Source organism: Peromyscus leucopus, chromosome 4, assembly GCF_004664715.2.
Source record: "Peromyscus leucopus breed LL Stock chromosome 4, UCI_PerLeu_2.1, whole genome shotgun sequence".
NCBI lineage: Eukaryota > Metazoa > Chordata > Mammalia > Rodentia > Cricetidae > Peromyscus > Peromyscus leucopus.
The window spans coordinates 9,485,057-9,497,855 of NC_051066.1; the positions used below are offsets into that span (position 1 = coordinate 9,485,057).

Here is a 12,799-nt window from a genome sequence, read left to right on the forward strand (position 1 = left end):
CAATGGGGTATTTCTGTTCTGCCAGTCCAAGTGAAGTAAGAGCGGATAGAAGGATTTATGAAGTTATAAATACTATGTACAAACTACACTCTACAAAGTTGCCAGTCTCCAAAAGAATTTTAAGCCGGGCGGTGGTGGCACATGCCGTTAATCCCAGCACTTGGGAGGCAGAGCCAGGAGGATCTCTCTGAGTTTGAATCCAGCCTGGTCTACAGAGTGATATTCAGGACAGGCACCAAAACTACACAGAGAAACCCTGTCTCGAAAAAAACAAAATAACAAAACAAACAAACAAAAGATTTTAATGTAGGTGAGGGAAAGTACTCTGCATTTTCTTATTGGTGATTCTTCACTGGGTACAGTAACATTTTTGGTATCTAAAATTGACCCTCTGCCTCTCCTGTCTATACAAGAATGAAAGAACCATGACTGCTAAGTACCAAAGTACCTGTATGAGTCATCAAGCCGTGCATGTCTCTCTGCTGCCAGAGTGCGGATCTGTTCCCAGTTGGTGATCAGCTCCTCCCGTTTTACCTGGATCTGGTTGGCACTCAGAGGGTGTGACTGCTGCAGACGGTCAGCCTCAGCACACAGGGCTTTCACCTAGAAACAAACTCTTATCAGCACCACTCTCCTGCCCTTGCTAATTGACTTAAATAATCAGTGGCTTTCAAACCCATCATGGGGCCGGGCGGTGGTGGCGCACACCTTTAACCCCAGCACTGGGAAGCAGAGGCAAGCAGATCTCCGAGTTTGAGACTAGCCTGGTCGACAGAGTGAGTTTCTGGACGGGTAAGGCTTCACAGAGAAACCCTGTCTCAGAAAAACAAACTCACCTTGTCCTCTAGAGCAGCAAGATCTCTCTCCAGACCCTCGTGCTTCCGAAGCAGAGCCTGCACACTTGCTAGGTCTCTGCCAAAGTCATCCGAGGCCATTAACTGTTCCTTCTCCTTGATCCAACCAATGGTCTCATCCACATCCCTAGAGAAGAAGGACCAGTCAACCCAGTTATGCGGCTGTCCAAGCGCACTGGGAACACCACAGAGGCAGAGGTCTGCTCAGCTCTCACAGCCCAGCACCTGTTGAAGCGCTGAACCTCAGCAGCACCAAACAGCTTCCCCTGCCGCTGAAGAGCCAGGCCTTTCAGACGCTGCCACGCTGCATTCACCTCATCCTGCTTGGTCTTGATCAGCTCCTCTTCCGGATGCTGCTCCTACACAAGGAAGAGAATGGGCCCATCTATGTGCCACCTCTGGCCTCGGCAAGTTATTCTAGGCCTGGCTCCAGAGCACAAGCAAGTCTTCACAACTGTGAAGAAGCTCGGGTCTGTGTAAAAGGAAGAGAGCTGCAGCTCCAGAGAGAATCCATTTCTTTGAATAAACTGTTTTCTATCCCTATCTCCAAAAAAAAAAAAAAAAAAAAAAAGAGGTTGCAGAAGACTAGTCTAGTCCCAGCACCCACATGGCAGTTCACTACCATCTGTAACTGGGATGGGATCTGACATCCTCTTTTAGCCTCTGCAGGCACCAGGCACACACATAGTGCACACACATATATACAAGCAAAACACTCACATATAAAATGTCTAAGGCTTTAAAAAAACAGACGAGTTCCCTTTCGCAGGACATCCTACAAGTTCCCATGATGCTGTGAGCAACACACATCAATCTGTTTCTCACCTGGATGAGTTTGGCAGCAAACTGGTTTACTTCATTAACCCTTTCTTCATGAGCAGCCAGATCAGTTTGAAACTCTTCAAATTTCTTCTGCAGGACTTCCACATGTTCCAGGTCCTGGCCCAGCTCCTCAGAAGTCACAATTGCTTCCTATTCAGGGAGAGAACCAGCTTGAGCCACTGGGTAACAGTCAATTAACAAAGGTTGCCATGAAGAAGAGACATTAGGGACGAGGCCACATTCACTTTAATGGAAAACTCTCTATGCAGTTTTTCACTTCTGCCCTCTAGTGTTCTGTCCGAGACCCTAAGTTTCAGGGTTACAAAAATCAAAGGTTCCAAGAGAGCCCCCGAGACAGAGTCTCCTCCTCCCGCCCTCCATCTAACCTAGGGCTGCCAACTGCATTAACACCGTCTCTCAAGGCAGACCACAGGGAGGCTCCTTCCTCTCGGGGGAGCCTGGCACACCTGCCCTCCAAGCATACCTTGTCATTGATCCAGTCCATCACATCCTCACACTCCCGCAAATACTGCACCAGCTTCTGTGCCTGCAGCAGTTTGACTCCTTTCTCCCGCATCTTCTCCAAAAGCAACTCCCACTGACGGTGCAGCTCCATCAAACGTGTCTGGAGGTTAAAAGTCAGACCTTTAAACCAGACATGGTGGCACACAGCGGGAGGCAGAGGCAGGCAGATTTCTGAGTTCGAGACCAGCCTGGTCTGCATAGTGAGTTCCAGGACAGCCAGAGCTACACAGAGAAACCCTGTCTCAAAAACAAAAACAAAACTAAAAAAAGCCAGTGAGGTGGCTCTGGGTACCCCTCTTGCCACTCGAGCCTGAGGAGATAACTCAGTTCCCAGAAGCCACAGCTGAAGGAGAGAACAGATTCCTGAAAATGGTCCTGTGACCTCCGAATGTGCCCTGTGGTACACACTCCTCTCTTGCACTCTCTCATACAACAGTAAAATTAAACTTAAACAGAATTACAATGTGAAAATCTTTGGATAACAGGAATTGAACACCATCAGCTCTCAAATGGTTCTTCAGAGAAAAGGCTTTAGAGGGCCTTACAGTGACAGTTGTTGAACACAGCATCTCAAGCTAAGTTCAAACCTCATCTACACAGCAGCCCCAGAGCACACAGTATTTACTTCCCAGCATCATTGGGTGTTCACAGCACAGACCCATAAAGGACCTGAGAACTATGGGAAGCTAAGAAAACCATTTCAGCTTGTGTGCTATGTTCTGGCATTTGATTCTACCTTGGGGCCTTGATTATGCCCACCCTAAGATACTGGGAGTTTCTGGGTAACACTGACAGGCAAAGATATACCACACAGGTTCAAACACAAACAGAAATGGAGTCTGGGATCCACCCATGTTGAGATGTCACTCTCAGCAAGAGAAAAAACAACAACAAAACACTTTGAAAGCCAGGGGAACAGTCAGCATGGGTGGAATCTCTTACAAGCAAGCAGGAAGGTTTCACCAGCAGAGGGCGAGCTGTGAGGAAATGAGAGCTCACATAGTTCACTGCACAGCGCCATGACTAGAAGGAAATGAAAGGCATCACAAGGCAATACTCCACCTACTCGGATGTGAGACCCAATGTGGGTGGCCGTGACTATGGGGCGCCAAGCTGTCCGGTATGGTGTGAAAGTCTAAACCAGTGACAAGACAGGTTATACAGGACACAGACACAATCTTCTACTCCACCCATTTTCCTTTGTGCTAATGCTGCCTGCCAAACTAAACTACTAACTTTTGGGACAAATAAACTGCCAAGGCAGGTCAGGATCACTATGGAAAGTGTGAGCCCAATTACTAGATGATAGAACTCTTTGCTTAAGAATGGGGCTACAGACTAGCCAGATTTCACCTTCAAGACCACTCACTGTTCAGCCACACAAATTTCATTTTCACACAGTCAAGTCATGACTCAGGTACTGGCACAATTTTCTCAGCCCTGAAAGTCAGAGAGGGCCTGGCTACGCAGGCTGCCTACAGGCTAGGAAGAAGAGCAGGTAGGGCAGCAAGAGCATTTAAGGAACTGCAGAACTCAGGGTGGGAAAGAGGTCTGGCTCTGACTCAGGCAATCTCTTAACATGGCCACAAGCCAGCAGTGGAGCTTTCAGAGATGGAGACACAGCAAATATTATGAAAAGATAAGCATGGAATACACTGGAAACAGCACAGGGAAATTCTACTTCTCGGCTGTGGGACTTCAGGCAGCTTACTCAAAATTCTCTAAGCCTCAGTATTTCTACCTTTCCATGACACGGAGAAATGGGAACCTTGTAAGCTTGTGAAAATTAAAGACATTAGCCAAGTGTCTTGTAGTACCTTAGCAGCTACAAACAGCAACTTAACAAATGCTAGTTAACAGCATATATAAAGCTGCTTTGATAAGCTCTCCAAATGGGGCACAAATGAACTCAGCACTGGGTCCTCTCCCAAGATGAATCCCCAAAGTCAAACACTTGGTCTGTTTCTCTCAGGTCAATCTGTAGCTGGGTTATACTATATAATCTCATATACCCCAGTAAAACTTCTGTTAGGGAGTAAGAAGCCAACTGACTTTATTTACTATAGGTCTATATTAAAAACAATGGAACATACTTGTATTTAATTGAAAGATGTAATACATTAATCAAATGAATTCAATATAATTAAACAGTTGGTTATAGGACAACTGACACTCACTTTTCTTACAATCATTACTAAGAACAGTTTTAACAGTTCCTAATCAAATGCCTAGATTCAGCCAGAGGGTGGTGGCACACATCTTTAATTCCAGCACTTGGGAGGCAGGCAGAGGCAGGTGGATCTCTGTGAATTCTAGACCAGCTTGGTCTATAAAATGAGTTCCAGGACAGGGCTACACAAAGAAACCTTGTCTTGGAAAACAAAAAACAACAACAACAACAAAATCCCAAACCAAAACAACCAACCAAACAAACAAACAAAAGCCTAGATTCAGTAAGTAGGCAGATAGGCTGGTCCACTTCAGAACACCCAGAGCAGACAGACACCAGCAGAACAAATATGGCACAAATGTCTATGCTGGGAACTATCAGCCTAGCTCCTAGCTTCTTCAAAACGTCTGCTGAAGGAGAGTGGGGGGTGATTTACCCCTAGCTAAGGCTGAGAGCTTTTGTCTACATCTTCAAGAATGCTTGACAGGTAAAGACCTAGAAAAGGCTGAGCCCTCAATGCAATGTGGCTTTGGAGACAACCAAATAAAAGGTTAGATGAGGTAATACACACTACAACCCCAGCATTTGGGAGGCTGAGACAAGAGGATCCAGTTCAAGCACAGCTTGTTCTGTACACCTAGACCGTGACACAAAGAAAGAAAACAAAAAGAACAAACAAAACATGTAGACAGCCAGGTGGTGGTGGTGGTGGCGGCGGCGGGGCGGCACGCCTTCAATCCCAGCACTTGGGAGGCAGAGGCAGGCGGATCTCTGAGTTTAAGGCCAGCCTGGTCTACAGAATAAGTTCCAGGATAGCCAGGACTGTTTCACAGAAACCCCATCTCGAAAAACCAAAAAACAACAACAATAACAAAAACAACAAAAATACATGTAGACAAGAAGTATATCAAAGGCCTGAAGAGATGACTCAGTAGTTAAGTATACATCTCTCTTAGAAAGACCTGAGTTCAATTCACAGTACCCACATAAGGTAGCTCACAACCACCACTAACTCCTGCTGCAAGGGATCCAACACCCTCTTTTGGTCTCTGAGTGTTCATGAACATACATACGCACAAACACACATAATTACAAACAGAAATTAAAATTTAAGTATCACAAAGATAAGAGTATCTGCTTATGAGAAACTCAACATGGAGATGAGAAAAAGAGTATTTTCCCTTAATACTATGGTACTGTTAAACAAAGCATGGAAAACTGTCTTCTCAACTCCAAAACAAGTGGGCCCAAAGTTTGGAGATACCTGTGTCAAGGTTACCAATTATCCTCTGATATATTAGAGTTAGTAGACATAGAAGCAATCTTCCTCAATGTATGAATACATGCTATCTCATTCTTCTCCAAGAATACTGTTCCTTACTACATACAGAGACACTGGTTTCCAGTCATGCTTTTAATCACAGTAATACCTGGTTTGTTGACTTCTCTAGGAGACCTAGAGTCTCTTAAGTCTGGACAAGCCAAGCTTCCTCCTACCCTGCTCCTGCAGGTGAAGCCTTCTGACCAAGTAGAGCTCCTACTCACCCGGATGGTTTCAGATGCAAAATGCCCTTCTGAGATCATCAGGTTTCCTGTCTCATCCAGCTTAACGATGGCTCCTGAGTTGGCCTGTACTTCAGCTTCAAAGGCTTGGTGCTTCTGGAGCTTTCCCTGGGAGTGGAACACAAGTGAGCCCCAAGTGTTCCACACAGAACTCCTCTTGTCCCATGGAAAAGGTCCCCTAGCCTCCGTCCCATTTCTTCTAGTGAGGAAGGCAACCACTCAAATACAAAGACTGCATCTCAGGCAGTGGTGGCGCACACCTTTAATCCCAGCACTCAGGAGGCAGAGGCAGGTGGATCTCTGTGAATTCAAGGCCAGCCTGGGCTACCAAGTGAGTTCCAGAAAAGGTGCAAAGCTACACAGAGAAACCCTGTCTCGAAAAACCAAAAAAAAAAAAAAAAAAAGACTGCATCTCTACCACCCTGGCCTGTGAGCACATTCAACTTTGCAGGTAGAAGACAATCCAGAATATTTCAAATTTTATTGTCTATGGAAAGCAGTTTTTATCCAGACATCTAATCCCTTCTAGAAAAATAGGACCACTCTAACAGTTTTCCTAGCTCAGTGTTTAATCTAGCCATTCACATTCCACTTGCTTTAGAAGCCACAATCAAATCTTGCCTTCGGGTTTTTTTTTTGGTTTTTCGAGACAGGGTTTCTCTATGTAGCTTTGCGCCTTTCCTGGGACTCACTTGGTAGCCCAGGCTGGCCTCAAACTCACAGAGATCCGCCTGCTTCTGCCTCCCGAGTGCTGGGATTAAAGGCGTGCGCCACCACTGCCCGGCTTGCCTTCGGTTTTTAAGTTACATTCATTTTGTAGGTGTGTGTGTATATGCGTGTAAACATGCACATGCTCTAACACCTGCTCTCTCCTTTCACCATGTGGGTCTTAGGCTGGGACTCATACCCACTGAACCATCTTGCCAAACCCATTCCATTTCTTCCTTTCTTTTAAAAAACATTTCTATGTCTGTGTCTGTGTGAATGTATGCCATGTATATGCAGGGGCCCAGAGGCCAAAGGAGGTCATGAGAGCCCCTGAAACTGGAGTTGTGAGACACCTGATGTGGATGCTGGGAACCCATGACCTCTCTAAGAGCAGTGCATCTTCTTAACCACTCAGTCATTTCTCCAGCCCATTATTATATATTTTGGTAACAATGCTGTAGCATGCCAGTCCAGCAGGTCATGGTGGTGCATTAATTTCAGCACACAGAAAGCAGGCATGCAGATCTCTGTGAGTTTGAGGCTAGCCTAGTCTACATATCAAGTCAGCTAGGGCTTCAGAGTAAGACCCTGTCTCAAAAACAAAACCACAATCCAAAATAACCACCAAGACTTTTGTTGGAAATGTTAGGAATTCCTGTGGCTTTGAGATAGCAGTTTGAGAGCTATCAGTTTAAGGCAGCAGTTCTCAACCTGTGGGGGTCAAATGACCCTCTCAGAGGGGCTGCCTAACATCAGAAAACAGATATTCACATTACAATACATAACAGTAGCCAAAGTTAGTTATGAAGTAGCAATGAAATAATTTTATGGTTGAGGTCATCACAACATGAGGAACCGTACTGAAGGGTCACAGCATTAGGAAGGTAAGAACCACTGGTTCTCAAGTATGCAGAAAAGAAACCGTCATGTCTGTAAGCTATGTCCCCACCACAGGGTCTTCTCAGAGCAGAGTTGGCCTTTGTGTCTGACCCACATTCTTCTAGCTACTCAATCTTTTTTGGGCCCCTGACTTCTGAGATGCAAGCATCCCAAGCAGTTCAGACATACAGACCTGCAAGTTGGTTGGGTCTTTGTAGTTCTCATCAGATGCAACTTGAAGCTTCTCCTGAATCCACTTCTCCAGCTCCTCAGCATCTCTTTGAAAAAACTGGAACCGATAGGAATCCTCCAGTTTCTGCCGCCGCAAGGTAGAGAGCTCCTTGAAGCGGTGGTACCGATCCAGGACCTGCTGGCGTCTCTCCTGGATGTCCTCTGCTGTTTCCAGCACTTTGACCCCACTTGGATCCATTTTCTGAAAAGACAGAATGCCTGAAATAAGCTCCACAAGACAAGAAATGGATTAGGCTTTCTGAAGGAAAGAATTAGAAAACCCCAAGAATTGAACTATTAAGTAGTTGCTTTTAGGGACAGAGCCTTAATAAACAATAGCCATTTCAGTGGTTCTCAACCATCCTAACTCTGTGACCCTTTAATACAGTTCCTCATGTTTTGGTGACCCACAACCATAAAGTTTATTTGCATTGCTAGTTCTTAACTGTAACTTTGCTACTATTGTGAATCCTGATGTAAGTATCTGTGTTTTCCAATGCACTTGGGTGACCCCTGTGAAAGGGTCATTCAACCCCCCAAAGGGGTCATGACCTACACGTTGAGAAACTCTAAGCTATTTACTCCCACAGCACCTACCTACTTACTTTGGCCCCTTAGAGGATGATAGTTTTTTTTTGTTTTGTTTTTGCTTTAAAGATTTATTTATTTATGTATGAGTGCTCTATCTGCACGTACACCTGCACACCAAAAGAGGGCATCAGATAACATTATTGATGGTTGTGAGCCACCATGTGGTTGCTAGGAACTGAACTCTGGATGAACAGCCAGTGCTCTTAACCACTAAGCCATCTCTCCAGCCCAAGGATGGTAGTCTTGATGGCAATGAAAAGTGAAAGAGGTAAATGGAAGAATTACATTTCTATTACTTCTATAGGGGCTTTAAGATTCAAAGCAAACATTATTTGAAGGATTATTGACAAATTCACTCAAAAAATCCTTTCATCTAGCTTTTGCATTTAATGTGTAGGTGTGAATGACCTCTTGAAATAAAGACGAGGTCTCATGTATCATAGGCTGGCCACTTGCTACGTAGCCACAGTGCTAGTTACAATTATGTTCCACCAACACATCAACACCAGGTTTTATGCAGTGCTGGGATCAAACCCAGGGTCTTGTGCATGCAAAAGCAAGCACTTTAACAAGTCAGATGGCATTTCCCACCCCCAATTTACTCTTATTTAAACAGCTTTCCTCTTTGTCTTCCCAGCTCTGTTGTTGGTCAATGAAAGGATGACTTTACCTAGATGAAGCAGCTGAATTCTCAGTTACTCTGAAATGTCAGCTGTGCAAGTCCTCAGGCTATCAGGCTGGACAGAGACAGTGACAGGTCTTGTCATCAGAATGAAAATCATTCATGGTGTATTGCGGGAGGGAGCTGTATGAACACTGCTCATGCAGATACAAGAGTGTGTGTGTGTGTGTGTGTGTGTGTGTGTGTGTGTGTGTGTGTGTGTATGTGTGTGTAAGTGCGTTTACCAGGTATTTAACTCAGCATCTCGAATGCATGTGAGGCCAGCACTGTTCAACAGCAAATCTCCAGCCCTTTTTCATTTTACTGGGACCACATCTCATTAGGTTTCCCAGACTGGTTTTCTTTTTTTTTTTTTTTCCTTCGGTTTTTCAAGACAGGGTCTCTCTGTGTAGCTTTGCGCCTTTCCTGGAACTCGCTTTGGAGACCAGGCTGGCCTCGAACTCACAGAGATCTGCCTGGCTCTGCCTCCCGAGTGTTGGGATTAAAGGTGTGCGCCACCACTGCCCGGCCCCAGACTGGTTTTGAACCTGAACTCTTCCTGCCTCAGTGTCCCACAGCTGGGAATCACACACCTGGGCCATCAGGCCTGGCTCAGCTTCCTCTACTTCTACAGTGGCTTTGGAAGTAGGGAGGCTGCATAGGTTCAACATCAGTTTCACAGAAACTACCAAGGCTAGGGTAACAGATAGTGGGGTTTCCCTTGCAGCACTAAACCCTAATGCTAAACATGTAGTTTTCTAAGAAATTTTGCCAAATTTAATGTCAAGAAAAGAACTTGGCCTATTATGTGAGAAACAATGATTATGCTACTTAGATCTTATCAAGTACAAGCCAGAGTGGTAATACAGAACAGCACATCAGCTGCCTAGCATATACTAGGCCATCAGTTCCATCCCCAGCACCAGAGAGAAAAAGAAACCATTTCATCCTCTAGTCAATTTATCCTCTAGTCAATTTAAGAAACATAGAAGCCCGGCATGGTGGCGCATGCCTTTAATCCCAGCACTCGGGAGGCAGAGCCAAGTGGATCTCTGTGAGTTCGAGGCCAGCCTGGTCTACAGCAAGATCCAGGAAAGGCGCAAAGCTACACAGAGAAACCCTGTCTCGAAAAACCAAAAAAAAAAAAAAAAAAAAAAAAAAAAAGAAAGAAAGAAAGAAAGAAAAAAAACCAAAAACCAAAACAAACAAACATAAAATCACAGAAAAACAAATGTAAATTAATGACAAAAAGCTTCTAAAAGTCTAAATTCAGCAATACATGACCCTGTACACAAGCTGCCTTTCCTACTATGCTAGAGTGGCTAAGAATGACAGGTAACCTTGCACACACCCATCAATCAACTGATTCTTACCACCACCAACAGAATTTCTTTCAGTAGGCTGAGACAAGAGAATGGAGACTTCCAGGCCAGCCTAAGTTATACAGTAAGATGTTCTGAAACACAAACAATAATTCTTGATTTGGAGAGATGGCTCAGAGGTGAAGAGTACTGGCTGCTATTCCAGGGGATGACCGTTCAGGTTCTAGCACCCATGGCAGCTCACAACTGCCTGTAACCCCAGTTCCAGGGGATACAATACCTTCCTCTGACTTCATGGGCATCAGGCACAAATATGTGGTACACATATTAAAAAAAAAAAAAGGACTCATGAGATGGCTCAGTGTACCCACTGGCAATCTCAGTTTGATGGCTAGAATCCATCCCACAAAGTTGTCCTCTGACCTCCACATGCCCCAACATACTCACACACACAAAATAAAAATTAAATCAGTTTGTGACAGCAATAGTGGCTCATGCTTAAAATCCAAGTATGAAATCCAAGTATCAGGAGGCAGATGCAGAAGGACTGACACAAGTTCAAAGCCAGTCTGGTCTGTATCAGATACTAGGCCCATACCTAGGGGAGAGGGAGACTTTCAAGAGGGGATTCTGAGTATGGTAAGCAGAGTAGATGAGCACCAAGGTCCCTTCCGGTTACCGTTCCATGAACCATGTAGAAGGTCTAAAAACTACGGGGATGGAGGGATAGCTCAGTGGTTAAGAGCAATAACTGCTCTTCCAGAGGTCCTGAATTCAGTTCTAGCACTCACATGGTGGCTCACAACCTTCTATATTTGTAGTCCCATGGAATCCAATGCCCTCTTTTGATGTGCAAATGTACATATAGACAAAACACCCATGTTCATAAAGTACTTAAATCTTAAAAAATAAAATAAATAAAACAAAAAACCTTGTTACCAGAAATACCTGGGAGCTTTGCCCCTTGTCCTGTAGAGTGGGATGAAAACCTGTGAGGGTGCTGCCCACAACCCATAGGAAAGAACAGCTCAGCATGTGCTCTGTACACCTGACCAGCATTGAGGACAATATTCTAATACAGACATTATCTTCCCGGGGAAGACCTGAAGTGATTTTAACTGAGGCATCTTGTCTTTCAGATTATACTCTATGGAACTGCTTGTTTTGGCTGTCTAATTCCCCAATCTTTTCCCCCTCCCCATTTTTAGTGGTACTAGGCATCTAACGCAGGGCTTCCTGAATGCTAAGCAAGCAACCCACCACTGAGCCACCATCTCTAGGCGTGCGTGCGTGCATGCGTGCGTAGCACACGCTCACACACGCTTGCAGGTGCACGAGTTTGCCAGACACCTTCCTCTATCTTTTTAAGAAATCCAGGGGTTGGGGATTTAGCTCAGTGGTAGAGCGCTTGCCTAGCAAGTACAAGGCGCTGGGATCGGTCCTCAGCTCCAGACAACAACAAAAACAAAACAAAACAAAACAAAAAAAACCAACGAAGTCCAGCATGGAAGAGGGCTTAGCTGGTAAAGGCACTTGCTGCCAAGCCTGATCAGACAGAGCTGGTTCTCAGGAGTCCTATGCTGAGGAGAAAACCCACTCTTACAAATTGTCTGCTGACCTTCACATACATGGTGCAACACATACGTATGTGTAATAACAATTTTTAAATACATATTATTAGTGTAGGATGGTGGTGGGAAGAGCAGGGAGGGAGGGAAGGAAAGTGTTAAGGATAGGCTTTTCTGTACCACAGCTCTTAACACCATCTCTCCGGCCCCCTTACCTTATTTTCTGCAACAGGGTCTCTTCACTGAACCTGGAGCTTTACTGCTTTGGCCTGGCTGTTCCAAGAACTCCCCTTCGACCCCCATCTGAGTCACAGAAGCACACTGCCATGCCCGATTTCATATCAAGTGCTTTAGCTTCTCAGCCACCTCCCCAATCATAAAATAAGTCCTTTTCTAAAACATGACTCTCTATAATAAACTCCAAGCCATTTGTACACTTTTTTCTTTGAACTCCCTATGTAGCTGAAGAGGATGCTTAACATCTGGTCCTCTTGCGTGGACTAGACATGCCTGGCCTGTACGTGATCCTTTTGCCTACAATGCTCCATCCCTTCTTTTCCAGGTATGTCCTACACACACCTCAAGACACACTGAAATGAGTCAACTCCATCTTGCTCCCTGTCCTGTTGAAGCCACACCTGCAGATGTGCAAAACATTTCTTCCTACTTCCTCCTGACGAGTCAGAGACACCCAACATCCGAAACCCTTACTCGGGTGTAAGGAACGTAAAGAAGGTTCAGTCCATGTCCTGCTTCCCTCTGGTCTGTGAACTGCAGCAGGAAAGAACTGTCAATGCTGAGAGGGCTCCTTGTGCTTTTCTGTGTGGAATCCTGGTCTAGATGATTTGTCTGTAAACTGCTCCATATCAAAATTAGAAAAACACCTTAGGTAGATGAGCTACAAG

General features: G+C 45.0%; 1 protein-coding gene across 13 annotated transcripts in view; it reads right to left on the reverse strand.

The window, feature by feature from the left end:
- Sptan1 (spectrin alpha, non-erythrocytic 1) overlaps window positions 1-12,799 on the reverse strand; it is a 68,675-nt gene that overhangs the window by 46,365 nt on the left and 9,511 nt on the right. For all 13 annotated transcript variants that reach the window (XM_028883253.2, XM_028883261.1, XM_028883257.1 and 10 more), the window contains 7 exons: window positions 7,715-7,954; window positions 5,917-6,042; window positions 2,161-2,301; window positions 1,680-1,826; window positions 1,080-1,213; window positions 837-981; window positions 449-603 (listed from right to left, as the gene is read on the reverse strand). In XM_028883253.2, the coding sequence (XP_028739086.1) occupies window positions 449-603; window positions 837-981; window positions 1,080-1,213; window positions 1,680-1,826; window positions 2,161-2,301; window positions 5,917-6,042; window positions 7,715-7,951 (1,085 nt within the window). In that variant the 5' untranslated portion in view covers window positions 7,952-7,954. The remainder of the gene's footprint in view (window positions 1-448; window positions 604-836; window positions 982-1,079; window positions 1,214-1,679; window positions 1,827-2,160; window positions 2,302-5,916; window positions 6,043-7,714; window positions 7,955-12,799) is intronic.